General features: G+C 38.9%; 1 protein-coding gene across 1 annotated transcript in view; it reads right to left on the reverse strand.

The window, feature by feature from the left end:
- The window catches only part of NELF-B (negative elongation factor B), a 149040-nt gene that overhangs the window by 43761 nt on the left and 85708 nt on the right, over positions 1–19571 (reverse strand). Inside the window, exons 7-9 of the mRNA XM_067145727.2 lie at positions 19403–19549; positions 9896–9970; positions 2855–3005 (exon numbers count right to left, since the gene is read on the reverse strand). Coding sequence (XP_067001828.2) covers positions 2855–3005; positions 9896–9970; positions 19403–19549 — 373 coding nt within the window. The remainder of the gene's footprint in view (positions 1–2854; positions 3006–9895; positions 9971–19402; positions 19550–19571) is intronic.

The raw sequence follows: 19571 nt of genomic DNA on the forward strand, positions 1-19571 counted from the left end.
GAAGACTGCCATATAACAACATGTGAAGTCTGTCGTGTACAGTAGTAGATATTCGAAAACCAGCACTGACCAATACCATAAAGGAGCATGGTAATGGAAAGGTTTGCTCCTGGTGAGTCCTCTAAATGTTGACTGATAAGGACAGCGCCCTGGGAGACATCTGCTCCAAAATTCTGGAACGGTACACAAACAACAGGGAAAATTTTCTGTAGTGCAACGTGACAGATGATGAAACATAGGTCCACCATTACAACATGGAGAAGAAGAGGCAGCACATAGGATGGCACAATAATACACCGCAGAAGAAGAAATTCAAAATCAAGCATTCTTCCACTAAAGTCATGGTAATGGTGTTCTGGGACAAAGAATAAGTGTTGCTTGTGGATTTTACGAATAAAGCAAGCACAATTAACTCAGAGCAGTATGTGGAAGCAATGAAGAAGAAGAAAATAACCATTCACAGAGTTTGACCTGCAAAAATATGGGTAATATTTGCTTCTCCATGACAATACAATACTTAATATTGGTCAGCACACAAGAAAAGCAATTGCAAGTTGTGGGGTGACCTTACAATACTTAATGTTGGTCAGCACACAAGAAAAGCAAATGCAAGTCGTGGAGTGACCTAACATTGTACTGACAAAATAATAATAATAATAATAATAATAATAATAATAATAATAATAATAATAATAATAATAATAATAATAATAATAATAATAATAACAGCAGCAGCGTATGGCCTCCAGAAAGGCCTGGTGCAGGTCTATCAATCTGATGCCTGTAGGCAACCTGCATGTCAGTAAGGATGGAGCCATATCTAAGATGAATTCTAATGCTGAAGAAGGCACAAACACCCAGCCGCTGAGCCACATGAATTAACCACCGAAGATTAAAATTCAGAACTCGAATGGGAATCAAACCCAGGACCCCTTGAACAACAGACCAACTTGCTAACAATTTAGCCATGGAGCTAGACACAAAGAAGAACAGAAAGAATCGTTCCAATACCCGGAACTGCATCAAGGAATTTATGAGATCAGAATATAACAGCTTATTCACAAGTGGTGCAAGCCCATAGAAACTACAATGATTATTTTAAAATTTGTTAAGAAGGAATCTATTCTTCTTCAGTGTTGACTCAGTTGATACAACTTGTATGTTTTTCAGTGTCGACCCAGTTAAAACAACTTATGAGATTTTCTGTCTGTTGAAACATAACATAACATAACATAACATAACATAACATAACATAACATAACATAACATAACATAACATAACATAACATAACATAACATAACATAACATAACATAACACAACACAACACTTGACACTTAGAACACCATAACATACCTGCAAAAAATTATAATAATTGTTCATTTTTTGCAGGTATGTTATAACATTATATTTCATTACATGTTACAAATTTCATGTCTGGTCCGTATTGAAATGTACATCGGTTTAAAAAATATTACTAAAATTTATTAGGATCAACCTATTCAATACAATTGATATTGAATAGATATCGTATTGAATTCAATACAATTGATACTGAATAGATATTGTATTGAATAGATACTGAATTCAATACAATTGTACTGAATAGTTTAATCCTAATAAATACTTCATGAAAAAGTACGAGTTTTATTTCAAGATCTGACACAATATTCACGAAAGATGAAAGGATGTTTCAGGCAAATTCTATAAGATTAAGCTATTTCAGCTCTTGAGAAAAACAATTAGGAAACAATGATTTTGAACCACTTCTACTTCGATAGAATCTTTCAATCGTGTTCAGCAAGTCTTCCTCATAATGATATACTTTTTCAGTCTGCATATGAACTGTAAATTGTTGTACATTTACTAATGATTTGTACTGTAGTTCAGTTCTATTTGTTTAGGGACTCCAGTATGATCTGCTTTCAAACTCAAAAGAGTATTAACAAGGGCTCATATTTTTATCCTGATCTCGTAAGTTAAATTAAACACAGTTCTAGCTGATGCAAACACAATAACACAGCTTTTATTCGTCATATAAATGTATATTTTACTGAATTTTATCACTAAATCATATGTGACAAAAGAATTATATAAAAGATATTTGGTTATTCTATACTTGTTTTAGCCATCCTCCAAGTATTATTAATATGATTTGTGCTGATAATACCAAGGTGGTGTTTGTTTTGTTTTTTTAACATTCTGAACTTGAATGAAGTTTGAAGGCAATGGGTTTTCCAAGCAGTAACCTGTCAAAATAAAAAATGACAAAAAAATGTTAGGAATATTGCCAGTTTGCTGCTGTTCGACCTCACGTATATCCCCTTCACCTCTCCCAAACATTCTCTGTTACGTAGTTCCAACGCTGTTGTTGCCAGGTAGTAATTCTGAGTAGTCAGTGATTTTGTTAAGATACCCGTGAAAGTATTAGTTGTGCAGAGAACAGGCGTTCAACATTTTTCTCTTTTTTTTCTATGCCTTCTCTACAGTGAGGTGTGAATTCAAACACATTTTCTTGTTACACAGGGGGGAAAATATTAAGTTTATTGTGATTTTTTTGTAGGGATAACAGTCTACTAGAAGTTAATACTCATCTCTTTTTTTTTTTAATGATTAATAGAAAATGTCCCTACCAATTTTTGGACAATATTTACAGTAATTTCTTTCGCATCTTATTTCCAAATTTTTTGTTATCTTTTAGTGCACAAGTCCAAGCATATTCCCAGTCAATCCAAACTCTAATAACAACATTTTATAGAGTTAATCACACTTTCCTGAATACTACCATTCTTTGTTTCACTGATCTCCTGAGAAGTTAAAAGTGGGTTTCCACTGTAGCAAATAAGATACTTTACCTGAATGTTCAATTATAGTTATAGCAGATTCTCGCTCATCAGGAGGCAACTTTGCATTCAGAGCACGAACTTGATCATCAACCATAAGAGACATTAATGCTGGAAGAAACTTTGTCACAATTTGACTGTCTAATTTGGGTTCTTTGAATTCCTAATAACAAAGAAGAGTTCATCAAAAAATTAGTTATAAATGAATAATAAATACCTTACATTCAACATTTTGTTAAAGGTTCAACAAAACAAAAGAAATAACTATCAACTTGATGAGCTAACTTACTTAAAAATAGTAAATATCTACAACATACTACCTTGAGATTCATAATCAACTATATCCCTATCATCATCCATTCTTCACCTAACTGTTGTACCTACATGACATAGCGGTCCTCTCTATGCAAAAACCACCCTTAGAGGCATAGGCATTGTGTATGAATACATGTGAGTGCTTAGTAGAGAGACAATCTGCAAATGTACAGCCTAATAAGACATCTTTAAATGGGTTAAACTGTTCTATACTATCTAGCATAGTTTACCCAGGACTACTAGTTTTTACGTGGTTCACACTTGAAAAAATAACCATTCTGAAACAAAATATTACGGAGGAGAGTAATGCGGAAATTACGAGACCAAGCTGGATTTTATTTTCTAGGCAACAGGCTTGATCCAAGCCCACTTCAATGGCTTTTTGAAGATGAAAAGAGATACATACTGTGTGGTTCCCAGCTCTGCAACCCTGCAATGTCAAGACAGGCAGCCGGGAGCCAGGACAATATTTCCTGGTCTCTGTGACACTAGGATAACAGCAGTCTCCTCACCCCGCAAGCACTCTTTCACCCCTAATATCCCAGCGACCAGAGTCACTGAGATGGAAACCGCACAGTAATTTGTCATCTCTTACAAATCAATATATAATGAAAACTAATGGACAAATTAGTTGGCAAATGTCTCTAGATCAACATTTTAATTGGTAGTTCATTGCTACTAATAAGAAAGCTGTTAGTATTAATAATAACAATAATGTCTTCAGCTACCAGATTGCAAACCTTCTAAAGTGCTCTCCTTCTCCTGAGGTGGTGCAGTTCTTTTCAGACACACCCCCAAAAGAGGTGAGCTATATGCACCAATTTAACCACATACCAGCTCCCAGCCCTCCTGTTATTCTTAAATTTCTGGCAGTACCTGAAATTGAACCCAGGCCACCGAGGATAGCAAATAATAATGCTAACTGTTATGCTACGGACATGGACGCCACCAGGTAGCAAAGCAGAATTTTACTGTACAGTTCCTAAGGCTGAGGCCACCAGAGGTTTTACCATGCTAATAACTTGGCTGGAATCAAACCTGAAAACCCGAAGATCTAAGCCGGGCATACTTCTGATTCACTGAGGCAGCCACAATCTAATGAATCTTCTGAATGCTCTTATGTTATGGTGATATTCAGCACTGGAGTTCATGAGAGGGTGACTCATACTCTTATGAATTTGAAGAACTCTGAACAATAATGTAATGTACAATATATGTATATCAGAGATCTTATTTTCATCATCATCATCATCATCATCATCAAGTTTCCACTCCAGTTTCCTAGGTGTGGTTTATGAGCGCTCTCCATTTTAGTCTATTCATGGACCACTACTGCTTCAAGACTTCATCCCGGTCGGTCGGTCGGTCGGTCGGTCGGTCGGTCGGGGCATGTTATTTTATAGCTAGTAAGGGCTCGAGGGCCATATTGGAAACCTTAGGCATAATCGCAGGCCAATTTTTTTAACATTCCACAAAAAGAAGTACCAGTATGAAATACATGCATAGTTCAATTGAAATTAAGTTTTACTTGCTTAAAACACTATTTTACAATTGCATTAAAGAGTGAAATTAAAAATGAGCATTATTATATCCAGGACAACTGAATTTGGAAAGAGCACCAAACAATGACAGTTCATTTGAATTAATATTAGACAAATAACAAAAGGGCGGGAAAAAGCGTAAAGACAAACTGAAATGAATAATGTAGTCAAAACAAAACTTAACCCTCAAACCGGTAGTTGAAATAGCTCTAACCGGTGGGTGTGCACCACAAATTTGCAGTACCTGGTGTATGTCACTTTGACAAATGTATTATTCACAGAATATGCACTAATAATATACCAAAACATTCAGCAGGAACTGGACTATTTGAAAAGTGTTTTGCAGTTACACTTAATGTAATATTATTTTATTTTCCGCCCCGTTAAATGCCCCCTCAAAAAAATCAGGAAATGTTTTTTACTTACACAAATATAAATAACGAATATTTTTTTCATAAAATTTCTAAAATATATATATTTTGTAGAGAAATTAATTCCGATTATAGGTATGCAAATTTTAAGTTTAAATTTATTTATTAATGAACAACACAGGCGTTTAGCCCCAATACATGTTCACAATAGAGTTCTACCTAAGCCACCCTACAACTATCACGTCACTTAAATAAATAGCTGAATAAATAAACAAATGAATAGCTAAATATCAATAACTAACAAAATTAATAAACGTAAAAGTAAAAATAAGACTAAGAATAACAACTATCCCATTTCTTATTGCTGGTCCCAAACTATCTTACCTCCTCAGCCGGATCTATGTTTACATTCTACAGCTGGTGTTGCAACTTTCTCCTTGTTATCACTCACACGTACCCACTCATCACGCAACCTTCTTGCTTCAGCATTTTCATCACCTTTATTGTTCCCTGACCTACTCCAAAATAAGCTACAACAGCAACATTACACGAATGCATACCAAACCAGCCATAACACTAACATTGCATTCAATCTTTCAGATTCCCCCTCCTATAGTAGAAGGCTAAATAATAACAACAATATTCCGTCATTGCATTCCAATCCACCATACCACAACTTTTACCAATCCGCGTTAACATTGCTTCATTTCATTTCATTCCGCCATAACACTCCATAATAAAATTACCTCTCCATCTCCAAAAATTTTGGCAATGAATAACAAATACCAATCACGCATATACCAACACCTCTCCAACATCACATTTCTTCGTCCTCTCCATACAAATAAACCAAAATTTACAAAATGATAATAAAATCACCTCTCTCAAACTCCAAAAATTCAATACTCATACCAGACACCAATACAATAATATCATCTCCCAACTCCCACGAATTCAGCCGTAAATAAACCATCTCAATACCAAACCATCTTCGCGCATCACCTCATATACCACCTCTCTATCTCCGTAATTCAGTATATCACCACTTCTCCCACACCACATTCCAACGATATAACACCTCCTAAATTAATCATAACACATAATCATAAATACCAAGCCCTCAATATTTTCCAACACCACATTTCAGCAATACAACACCAACTCCACCTCATATACCACCTTTACTTCTTCTACCATTACACTCACCTTCTGCCCTATTTCATTTCATTCCGCCATAACACTCCATAATAAAATTACCTCTCCATCTCCAAAAATTTCGGCAATGAATAACAATTACCAATCACGCATATACCAACACCTCTCCAACATCACATTTCTTCGTCCTCTCCCTACAAACAAACCAAAATTTACAAAATGATAATAAAATCACCTCTCTCCAACTCCAAAAATTCAATACTCATACCAGACACCAATACAATAATACCACCTCCCAACTCCCACGAATTCAACCGTAAATAAACCATCTCAATACCAAACCATACATCACCTCATATCCACATTTCCAACACCTCATTTCTATATATACCAATTCTACTTCTCCGACAATTGCACTCACCTTCTGCCTTCCACTATCTTATATCACCACTTCTCCCACACCACATTCCAACGATATAACACCTCATAAATTCTGCTATTACGTGTACCGCCACTCCTCCATCTCCAAATATCAACAATAAATAAACACACTTCATTACCTACATATTCAACCATGCCTCGACAATAACAACTTGCCTTCTGTCATCCACCATCTTGTATCACCACTTCTCCAACACCTCATCTCAACAATATAACACCTCCTAATTTAATCATAACACATACGCATACATACCAAGCCCTCAAAAACTTCCAACACCACATTTCAGCAATATAACACCAACTCCACCTCATATACCACCTCCACTTCTTCGACCATTACACTCTCCTTCTGCCCTCCACCACCTTATACCACCACTTCTCCAATACCTCATTTCAGCCCCATAACACATCATAACTTACATACCACTTCTCCATCACCACATTTCAGCCTTCACAAATGAATACCATCATAACTTCCAACTCCACAACACCACCTACATCTCTTGCTTCCTCGACAATCATGCCCTTAATTACTTACTTCCTCACTTTATTATTGTTATTGCTTCTATAAATAGCTTCCAACATGGCCCTAAAGTCTCTCTCTCTCTGTCCGCCCCGGGCTCAGATCGAAATTCTGCCCGAGACTCTGCCGGGTTACCTCTGTCCTTACTTGTTTACCCTGATCTTGCCTTACTCTACTGTTTTCACTTCCGAATCTTTGAGTTTCCCTTATTTCACTGCTTTCCCTTCCTTGCCTGCCCTCTTCACTGCTTTCCCTCCCCTGCCTTTCTTCCTCACTTCTTATGGTCACCCTTTCACTTGTCCTCTCCTCCTGAACTTGGGCTTCTTCCCTGTTTATGATCACATTTTCCCATGGCGCCTCTCCCTGACCCTCTTCACACTGCACACTGTTACTGATATCTCTCCTCACTTCCCCACCTTTCGTTGCACTACTCACTTTTTCTTCGTCTTCTTTTATCCTCCTGTCTAAGTCCATCAGTCTATTTACAGTCCAGATTTTCTTCCAATTTCTGCCTGCTACCACTAGGTCTTGTCCCTTAATAGTCGCTCTCAACCCTTGATTTATTGCACGAATCTTGTGTTTTCTAAGTATTTTCTCGTTCCTCATCGCCTCCCATCCCACGTCTCTCTTGATCCATATTTTCTCTCTCTCTGCATATTACTCGCATTTCTTATCACAGCATCAGCCATCAACGTAGAAAACAGTTCTAGTTTGATAGGCCTATTGCCCCCAATTTTTTCCACCCTCTGCACATCATCTATATCTACTTCACTAAAATTAAGTTTCAAATTCCCCTGTATTAAGTCTACAACTTTGTAAGTTGTCAGTACTTTGTCTTCTCTCAACTCTTCAGGCACACCATAGATAAATAAGCACTTCTTTCTTCGATATAAAGTATTGGCTTCCACTTCTACTTTCAGCTTCAAGTTCTCCTTTTCTAATCGATTTATTTTTTCCCTTAATGATACAACTTCTCCGGTGTTATGTCTCACTTGTGCTGTTATATCTTCCGTTCTTTCTCTTAACCATACCTCCATTTTTCCAAATTCCCTGGTTTGTTCCTTAATCATATTTTTAATTTGCTCAAAAGGGCCAGCTTCTTCTACCACCTCTTTTACAGCTCTTCTGAATGCGTCCATATTTTCCCTTTCTTCATTTCTACTAGGGGTCGGGCCTGGGTTCAACTCGACCCCCCCAATGCATAGCAAAATTATAATCACCGCCGCTGATAGCAGTAATTCACCTTTTCTCTCCAAATCCATATTACACCTTCCTAATTTCATTTCTTCTTTCTTCATTCTTCCCTGCCATCTTCCTACCGTCGCCCTGAACTGCTCTACACTAATCATTGTCGGCACACTTCTCCACAACCTTCCAGCTCTCAGCACTTTCACCCACACCTCCCACTCCCGGGACCCTCCACTCAATGCGACCTCACTCGTCCGTGGTTTAGGCAAGACTGGAAATTTTAAGTGAATAGTGTTAATACTTCAGGAATTATTCAATAAAAAGTACGGCATTTGATAGAACTCTAACCGGTGGGCGTTCATAATCTAAATCAGTTGGCACAACACATCCATTCTGCTGGAGTAGGCCTTGAATTTACAGATGAATTTAATTCTATTACAATATCTTCATCATTTAAATCCGAAAATGTAGCCGTCGTGTGTGCATAACACACAGTAAACAATGAAAGCAAGTCACGACAAAATCAACACGTGTTTCAAAGCTGTGCGAATTGCGACCTTCAATTGTTTCAAAGATATCACACATAAATGGATGTATTTTAAAACGAAACATTCCACATTCCAAGGAGAAAACATGCCTGGTGAATGCAGCCATCTAACAGAAATATTCACAACTTCTTCTAGCTGTATTTACTGGTAAAGTGGACCTGACGATCTATTGTCAGCGGAGGTTGAGATAGGCGCACACCTGCCGATCTATCGTCAGCTACCGATTCGAGGGTTAAAAGAGGACAATTTAGCAGGAGTAGCGTGAAGGGAACAATGATATACAGTTCTAAAAGCCTAAAATTCCCGCAGTGTTCTTCCAGGAGTACTTCCCTGAACATTACGAGTGTGTGGCACTGTGTACCATCCAGTGCTACCAATGAGAGAAGAATAAAGAACTGAAACCACTTCTTACACCAATGGCAATTAAAGTATTTCTAGGTATTCACCGCATGTTACGGTACATCAAATATCCACAGTGAGGTTAGCATGGAGTTCAAGATTTAGTATGGATCCCATAACCACTTTTATAATGGTTAAGACTTAGCACTGACGTTTGTGAGGTCTCATTTTCTGCCGAAGTTTGGATTTTACAATTTTATCAATCAAAAATTATCTGTTCAGACCTAATGATACTTAAAAAAAGGAAATAATAATAAAGAATGAAATAGTTCTGACTTGGGTGTCTAAATTAATACATTTTTGAATGAGCTATGAAACTATTTTTGTAAATTTTTCTCACATTTCTTAAAATATTTGTTTGTGAAAGCCTTAGCAGGCCGCCATTTGGAAACCCCAGTTTTATATATATAATTATTTTTCATTGCATGTACAACCTAGGTGATTAAAAAACATACCAGTCTGAGTATAGACACAACAGGCCAATTCAAATCAAGGATTACTAATGGAGTTTTATAAGTATACTGTATGTACTAATACAGGAAATTAATAATATATGCTCTAACTTCCCTTACCTGAGAATCAATCATGACCCATGCACTAAGTCCTAGTGCCAACATTCTTAGCAAGAGGATGAGGACAGTATTGTCCTGGAAAAAAGTTTAAACACAATCCATTATTATATGACAGAAAGACCTATCCCAGAAAAAAGTCATTTATCTAATGTAGGCTACATGTATACATACATTAAAACGATATCTACAAAATTCACGGAGAAACAGGGTTTACTGTTTTTCCAGTAGAACACACAATATCAGCTGTTTATTTTAATTTATTTAAAAAGACATTCACATCCACTATCTGGTTTCATGACAGGTAAAACTTATGAGAAGATATTCAATTATTTAAAACAACTTAAAACGTTAAGAAGCTTATAAACAACTATTATATTAATAACATCAATACCATTCGCATATTCCTTTTAAAAAAAAAAAGTTGCATACCTTCATTATATACCTCACTTGATTTACAGTAGCTGAATTTTAAAAATGTATATATATTGTACCAGGAAAAGATGTTTATCTTAGAGGCGCTTGACACTAAATTGATGAGCATAGACTATATCGTAGGGTGTGGCTTAAAACATTGGAGTTGGTACAGAGAGGGGTATAGTTCATCGAACTTAGAGATTTTTTGGATAATCTGAGTTTATTGACCATTGAAAACAAGTTAATATCACCTTCATACAGTAGAATTGAAGCGTCATGGCTGGTTGGTAACTCCGGGTCCTGGAATGGCGCTGGATACGGCCTGAGTAGGAACCACGCCCGCCTGGATGTGAAGTTCTGGAATTTCTCGAAGTTCTGGACGCACACGTTCCGGGGTTCGATTTTTAAGACATGATTCACGTGCAAGTTCCTGTACAGCACTCCGTTTATTTGTGGCACTGTTAAATAGATATGACCTTTCAATGATTGCATCTACTCGTACAATGAAATACGACAAGTGTTAGTAAATCCTTGATTCAGACACTTCATTGAATCGAAAATGTTCCTAAACAGTCCTTTGAAAAACAGGATGATTGCATTAAATATTTGACCTTGTACTGGTGGAAATAATGTGTAAAATGTTAAGTTTGTGACGTGAGCTTACTAACACAGGCACGGTAAACTAGAATGTTTTATAGGATTGCCGTTTATAGTCACCACAGTTCTTAATGCACAGTTTATGAAGGTTCGGAACAGACTGGCACATTTGCAATAAGCTTAGTAAATGAAATAGCACTCGGAAAATGTCTTATTCCGTCACTAAGCAAAGTAAATAATCATTAAAGAAAAATGGTACTTGGAAAAAGTCTAACTCCATAAATTGTGAGTTCACTTATAACGCTGGAACGTTCTATGTTCCCTCGGAACATGGCATGTGTATTCTAAGTTGTCACAGTCTATTATGTTGACACGAGCCTAAGCACAAGTCCTGATGCAGTACTCGGAAAGTATTTCATATTTTCACAATCGAACGCAATGTTTAAAAATACCTTAAGTTCCACAGTTTGTCGTAAGACATAAGTTCAATATGATACTTGGAAGAAAAATCGTATCATTCACACGAAACTTTACGTTGACACAGCTTGTCATAGAACACAAGTCCAACTTACACACTCGGAGAATTCCTATGTTCCTGAAATTGATCCACGAAAGCACAAGTTCGAAATATAAGTTCAAACGTGGTACTTGCAGAAGTCACGACACTCGCGAGAATTCTAAGTTTCTTCAATAGTCACTGGATAAGAAAGTCCCAACGCGACACTTGAAGAAAATAACAAAGTCCCAATGCGGCACTTGAAGAAAATGACAAAGTTCCAATGTGGCACTTGAAGAAAATAAAGTCCCGACGCGATACTTTAAGAAAATAACAAAATCCCGAAGTGGCACTTTAAGAAAATAACAAAGTTCCAACTCTCAGATTTCAAAGACTTTTCCAACTATAGGTTCGGTCTGCACTCACAGCGCTCCTCCCGTCACCCATGCTGCAGAGACGGTGGAGTGACAGATACTGAATTTGTAGTCCGGGTCGTCCTCCTTTTATACCCGAATGTGGGTAAGTATCTAGAACATGGGTATTATCGACCCTTATAACTCTTAAAGTATACGGTGGATTTCCCTGAAATGTTGACAGGTTGCGTCCATTATAATGGTCTTTACGATGGCAGTGTCAAAATAGCAATATTTTAACGCAAAATAGAATTTTGCAGGTAGGCTGGAACACGACCATATATGGTCATGTAGAGGACACCCGAGGCGGCTACGACACTCGCTGTGTACGTCATTGAGTTCGGCGGGCTGCATATCTTCCGCCTCACACGAAGTTCAATAAACATATTTCGAACTTCACTTCCGTAGTGGCGTTCCCGGTACATGTCCCCCCTCTCAGGGCAAAGAAAATTCGATCAGGATTTTCTTTATGCTTCTCTTTCGAAGTATGTTTTTAAGCTGGAAGCATTATATATGCCTTTGGTTGTTCCATCTGTTTGATGTGCGCTCTTGCTTCTGCTCTGCATCTTCCTACTATAGGATAGGGTCGTTTCTTGTATGTGGAAGTATCCTTGACATCCAGATGATATGTAAAATCTCAGATCTCTCCGGGCTTGTCATTGAACACGTCTGGATAAGTTTTGAAAATTTCCTGGACTGAATCTGTAACGTCTTTGTCGGCCGCTGGTTCTTCAATTACACTGACTATGGAGCTGACATGCCTTTGCTGGCGAGATGTAGTGTTTACAGTGCACTATGTCTTCTGGTATGGGCTATATCAAATTTGTTACTTTCATTGATCTGTCACAGTCTCATCCTTGGCTTTGACAATATGAAAGTGACTGAGGTATGAGTGGTGCTGGTAATACCATTGCTTATGCAGCCAGTCCCTGCTATGAATGGTGTGAAAATATTGCTCATAGGTTCGGTTGGTGCATGCATTTCAGTGGGCTTGGCAGACTAATATGTAATAGCAACTTCTGGCTCAGTGAGGAAAGCAACTGGAAACTACCTCACACCTCATTTCCCTAGTACGCCTCTTCAGTGACGCCTAGGCTATTTATGACAGCTGTTGGCGGAGCTGCAGGGGATCAAACCAGCCTTCGGGCTGAATACCCAACATACATACATACATGGAGCTGACATAGTCTGGACCGTCGTCGTACATCTCATCTATCAGGGGTACATCTTCGACGGATCGCACTTCATCGGAATCATCCTCTTCATTTTCGACTGGTGCAACATCGCTATTTCCGCCATCGAATTCTTCTTGTGGGGTATCTATCCCTTGTATCCGACCATCGTCTCCTTCGATCAGCTGTAATTCTACAGGGTCAACATTATAAAACGTAATGACGTTTGCAGTATAATCAATCACTCCTCCATGTTTGATAAGGAAATCAGAACCAAGGATAACATTGAATTTCATCTGAGAAATCACTAGAAAAACGTGCTCAAATTGAACATGTCCCACGATGAATTCCACAAAAGTCTGTAATTTACATTTAATGCACTTATCTGGAACAATCCCTTTAGTCCTAAGTTGGGAAACAGGCATCACAAGTACATCATGTCTTTCCTTTATGGTTTCCAATAGTCTAGCTGAAATGAGGGAGGCTTGAGCTCCTGAATCTACCAACGACATAACTTTGATGTTGCCAATCCTAATGGTGATTACTGGCAGGCTACGTTGGATTCTTGGCCTAGATGGTGTCATGTTCTCATGGAGTAGTTCCGAGTCCTCTACATGCCAATAATGTACCTGAGTTACGCAGAGCGGCTCCTCCCTCCTTCCGTTATCACGCAATCTTCCTAAGAGAACATTGGAGTTTTCTTTTTTTTTTTTTTTTCCACCCGTTGCGTTAGGGTTCGGGGCAGGTGTTTCGTTTCTCTTACCAGTATGGCACTTTCCCTCGGTCCGGCCGTCCTTTATACCCTCGATATCGGATAGGTGTGTGTCGTTTTGTAGGCCGCTCCTCTGGTATTTTTAGATCTGGACGTCCTTGTGTCACAATAGCGACAGGACTGGTAGTCATTTCTTTAGTCTTACCCCCTTTGGGTAAAGATTGAGCATGGGCTGTGTCTAATCTATGAAGTATCGCATCCATTTGTTCTAAAGATTGTATATTAGCAGCTACCAAAATCTCCTGGACTAGGGCTGGGAATTGTAATGTGATCACTTGGATCAGCTCTTGTTCAGGCAATGGTGGGTCCAAAAATTGCATCTTCTTAAGTTGCCCGATGAAATAATCTGAGTAACGGGACGTATTTATAGAATTATTATACTTCTTAGCATATAACAGCAACTTAATTAAATGTTGCGTCTCTGAATTCCAGAAACGCTTCAGTAGAGCTTCTTTGAACTCGGAATAAGTGTTAAAGCAAGATTTAAAAGCGGAATACCATGATAGGGCGCGTCCCTCTAGTAACTTGGAAACGACACGGAGCTGTCGATCAGGACCGATTTTGTTCTCCTGAAAATATTCTTCAGTGTTGAGTAAATATTCCCTAGCGGTGTATTCCTCCTTCCATTAGAATTTAGCAGGCTGTTCATCTGCCATTCGGATGGTAGTGGTAAAATTTGTGTTCTCGTTAGTTTTCAGTAAACTTGATGAAAATGAGGGAATCTCTTTTAGTTCTAAATTAGAGACCTTACTACCAAGAGTTTCTATTTGTCCCTGTAGTTCTGTTTTAACGTCTTCCACTTTTGTTTAATAGTGCCTTCTACCACCTTAACTTCTTCTTGAAGGTCCCTTTTTAGCTCAGATACATCTCTGCATATACACGTAACCTGAGTATGCGTAGTATCTAATTGAGATGAAAACTTTTTATCAAACTCTCCCTGTTTACTCTTTATAAGACTGACTTCATTATTTACTCTTTGAATGTCAGTTTTAAGCGTGTCTCTAAGATTCTCCTGAATGGAGGCTATCTTAACCTGGGCTAAGGATAATTGTGAGAGTGATTCTTGAAACTGAGTTCTTAAGTCTTCTACCTCTTCAGTAATTTCCTGAGAACTTGGAAGAATAGCTTTGATGTCATCTTTGAGAAGGGCTACAACTTGGGTTTTAATTTCTTCTTTCATGACCTCCATGTAATTTTTCAATTGGTCATTTATTTCAAAAATTTTTCCATCTATCCTATCATTGGACTCTTTAAATTTTTGTTCAATGCGAGCACCAGCCTGAGTAAGTTTTTATTCTAAAGTGGCATTCGCTTCTACAAATTTCTTGTCTATTTCGGCACTGATCTGAACTACGGATCCCTTAAGTTGACGTTCAAGATTAGAACTAGACTCATTAAGTTGTTCTCTCAAAGACCGTTCAAGATTAGAACTAGACTCATTAAGTCGATGTTCAAGATTAGAACTAGACTCATTAAGTTGAGCACTGGTCTCAACGATCCTACGTTCCAAGTTCTCATTTGCCACTTTCATACTGAGCCTAAGAGCTTCGATCGCTGCCATAATCTCCTCCATTTATTAAAATATATAACGCTAGTACCAAGTACAGAAATAATGATTGACACAATTAAAAAAAATTAAAGATTTTTCGGAACTTGCATTCAGTCAAAAGTTCAAAAAGTTCATAAGTCCTAGTGCCAATATTTCAACTTAAATTATTTAAACCAGGTCTTTTGAAATTAATGCAAATCACTCCTACCAAGTCACTTAAATTATACACTTTTAGTTAGGATGGCGTCCACTGAAATTTGTTAGCATTCCTATTCTGATTGAAACTGGTCACCTTAGCTTGGGCTGTAGGTTAATGTCTTATGTTAACACTCCAATGGAATCGAGCCCTTGAAGCTTGGGCGCCACGTATTCAACCTCTTCTCCGTACCAGGAAAAGATGTTTATCTTAGAGGCGCTTAACACTCAATTGATAATAATAATAATAATCGTATGGCCTCAGCTACCGTTTGCAGACATTTCGATTTGACGCCATCTGGCTGTCTGCTCGTCAATTTCGACGTTCCGGTTTACCCTGTCTGCCATCTAGCGGACCTAGAGTAAACCGGATCTCTCTTGGGCGTCTATGGCTGAGATTTAATTAATTTTGTCGGGTAAATACCAAATGTATCACTAGAGATCTTTTACATGCCGACATCGTACGACATGAAGTGTCGATTGGACTTTTTTCCGCCCTTCAAAAATCCGACTACCTCTGCCGGGTTTGAACCCGCTATCTTGCGATCCGGAGGCCGACACTCTACCACCGATCCACAGATGAGCATGGACTATATCTTAGAGTGTGGCTTAAAACATTGGAGTTGGTACAGAGAGGGGTATAGTTCATCGAACTTAGAGAGATTTTTTGGATAATCTGAGTTTATTGACCATTGAAAAAAAGTTAATATCACCTTCATACAGTAGAATTGAAGCGTCGTGGCTGGTTGGTAACTCCGGGTCCTGGGATGGCGCTGGATACGGCCTGGGTAGGAAACACGCCCGCCTAGATGTGAAGTTCTGGAATTTCTCGAAGTTCTGGAATTTCTTGAAGTTTTGGACGCACACGTTCCGGGGTTCGATTTTTAAGACATGATTCACGTGCAAGTTCCTGTACGGCACTCCGTTTATTTGTGGCACTGTTAAATAGATATGACCTTGCAATGATTGCATCTACTCGTACAATGAAATGTGACAAGTGTTACTAAATCCTTGATTCAGACACTTCATTGAATCAAAAATGTTCCTAAACAGTCCCTTGAAAAACAGGATGATTGCATTAAATATTTGATCTTGTACTGGTGGAAATAATGTGTAAAATGTTAAGTTCGTGACGTGAGCTTACTAACACAGGCACGGTAAACTAGAATGTTTTATAGGATTGCCGTTTATAGTCATCACAGTTCTTAATGCACAGTTTATGAAGGTTCGGAATACACTGGCACATTTGCAATAAGCTTAGTAAATGAAATAGCACTCGGAAAATGTCTTATTCCGTCACTAAGCAAAGTAAATAATCATTAAAGAAAAATGGTACTTGGAAAAAGTCTAACTCCATAAATTGTGAGTTTACTTATAACGCTGGAACGTTTTATGTTCCCTCGGAACATGGCATGTGTATTCTAAGTTGTCACAGTCTATTATGTTGACACGAGCCTAAGCACAAGTCCTGATGCAGTACTCGGAAAGTATTTCATATTTTCACAATCGAACGCAATGTTTAAAAATACCTTAAGTTCCACAGTTTGTCGTAAGACATAAGTTCAATATGATACTTGGAAGAAAAATCGTACCATTCACACGAAACTTTACGTTGACACAGCTTGTCATAGAACACAAGTCCAACTTTACACATTCGGAGAATTCCTATGTTCCTGAAATTGATCCACGAAAGCACAAGTTCGAAATATAAGTTCAAACGTGGTACTTGCAGAAGTCACGACACTCGCGAGAATTCTAAGGTTCTTCAATAGTCGCTGGATAAGAAAGTCCCAACGTGACACTTGAAGAAAATAACAAAGTCCCAATGCGGCACTTGAAGAAAATGACAAAGTTCCAATGTGGCACTTGAAGAAAATAAAGTCCCGACGCGATACTTTAAGAAAATAACAAAGTCCCGACGTGGCACTTTAAGAAAATAACAAAGTTCCAACTCTCAGATTTCAAAGACTTTTCCAACTATAGGTTCGGTCTGCACTCACAGCGCTCCTCCCGTCACCCGTGCTGCAGAGACGGTGGAGTGACAGATACTGAATTTGTAGTCCGGGTCGTCCTCCTTTTATACCCGAATGTGGGTAAGTATCTAGAACATGGGTATTATCGACCCTTATAACTCTTAAAGTATACGGTGGATTTCCCTGAAATGTTGACAGGTTGCGTCCATTATAATGGTCTTTACGATGGCAGTGTCAAAATAGCAATATTTTAACGCAAAATAGAATTTTGCAGGTAGGCTGGAACACGACCATATATGGTCATGTAGAGGACACCCGAGGCGGCTACGTCACTCGCTGCATACGTCATTGAGTTCGGCGGAATGCATATCTTCCGCCTCGCGCGAAGTTCAATAAACATACTTCGAACTTCGCTTCCGTAATGGCGTTCCCGGTACAATATATACACACATACACATACACACATTGAGTGGCAAAAAGACACAGGAAGGGGTACCCATTAGAAAATGCGCTGTGCATGATCCCTGAGCATTGCAGCTAGCAGGTGCGTAGCTGAGCAGTCTGTCACAGACACCAGCGTTGTGAAGATGAAAACACGTCGCGAGTTAACCGACTTTGAACATGGGATGATCGTCAGCGCACGGCGCATGGGACATAGCATTGCGGAGATTACACGCAAATTCAGATTTCCAAGGTCAACAGTGTCGAGGGTGGATCTTCAATATCCCAGAGAGAATATTACCAACCGCGTAAACAGGGGCACGAGAAGACCCCATGGCTTTAACACACGGACAACATGTCACCTCCGCAGAATTATACTGGGCGCTCAACGGGCTACTGTGAGTCAGATCACCGCCCGGTTGAATGATGGGAGTCAACCCATTTCTATCAGGATTGTAAGGAGGCAACTGCACTGCACAGGCTTCACCAGCAGACGACCAACTCATGTCCCTTTGCTGACACCTCAACACAGAGCTAAACAACATGCATGGGCCCGCAAACATGGACCATGGAACAGAGGCAGGTGTGGTATGGTCCGATGAATCCTGGTTCCAGTTGTATCAAGCTGATGGGCACGTGAGAGTGTGGCATATGCCCCATGAAGCTATGGTTCCTATGTGTCAACAAGATTGTGTCCACGCAGGAGGTGGCTCTTTTCTGGTCTGAGTGGCGTTCGCATGGTCGCAATTAGGCCCCATCGTCCAGCTGCAGGGATCACTGACAGGTGCATGTTATGTGGACATTCTTTCAGACCATCTGCTTCCCTTTCTGGTCCTAGAGTATGCTGACGGAGATGCCATGAGTCAACAGGACAACGCACCATGTCGCCACTCTGTGGTGGCACGCAGGTGGTTAGAGGAACACTCCAGTGAAGTTACGACCATGGACTGGGCCTCCAAATCCCCCAATCTTAATCCAATTGAGCATTTATTGGATGCTATCGACGCTGGTGTACACTCCATGAACCCTGCACCAACTACAGAAGACCAATTGTGGGTAGCAGTGCAAGATGCGTGGGTCCAGATCCCTCCAGAACGATTCCAATGCCTAGTAGAGTTGATGCCTCGCCGTATTATTGCTGTTTTGAGAGCTCGTGGAGGAGCAACTCGTTATTAAAATCACATTCAGTGTCTTGCCATGACTTTTGAAAACTCAGTGTATATTTATCCTTCCTTATCTGTCAGCCAGGTAAAGTAAGCTTATAGTCTTGCATGACGTTATGTTCATAGCCACAAATACGTAGTTTTACACAGAATTCAAACCACGGGTGCAACTTTTCATTTTTAAAAATCTCACGTAGCCTACCAATTATGTAGATTTTATATGGAATAACAGGGGAAAATTTAAGAGATAGAAGTGGATGAAAATATCCTTATATGCATCAGTAATATTTTATGGTTAAAAAAGTATTCCATGCCACATTACCCTGGGCATTCCCTCGACGGTTATCAAGTGTTGTAAGATTTTTGTAGCTGAAGTAGCAAGGAAATTGATTGCGTACGGATCACAAAGCGTCATGGATAAATCACCAAGAACTTGTTCCTGCCCTCTCTTAATACTGTCCAAGAAACCCTGTAAAGACATTACAATTAAC

This window comes from Anabrus simplex, chromosome 4 (assembly GCF_040414725.1).
Source record: "Anabrus simplex isolate iqAnaSimp1 chromosome 4, ASM4041472v1, whole genome shotgun sequence".
NCBI classification, from domain to species: domain Eukaryota; kingdom Metazoa; phylum Arthropoda; class Insecta; order Orthoptera; family Tettigoniidae; genus Anabrus; species Anabrus simplex.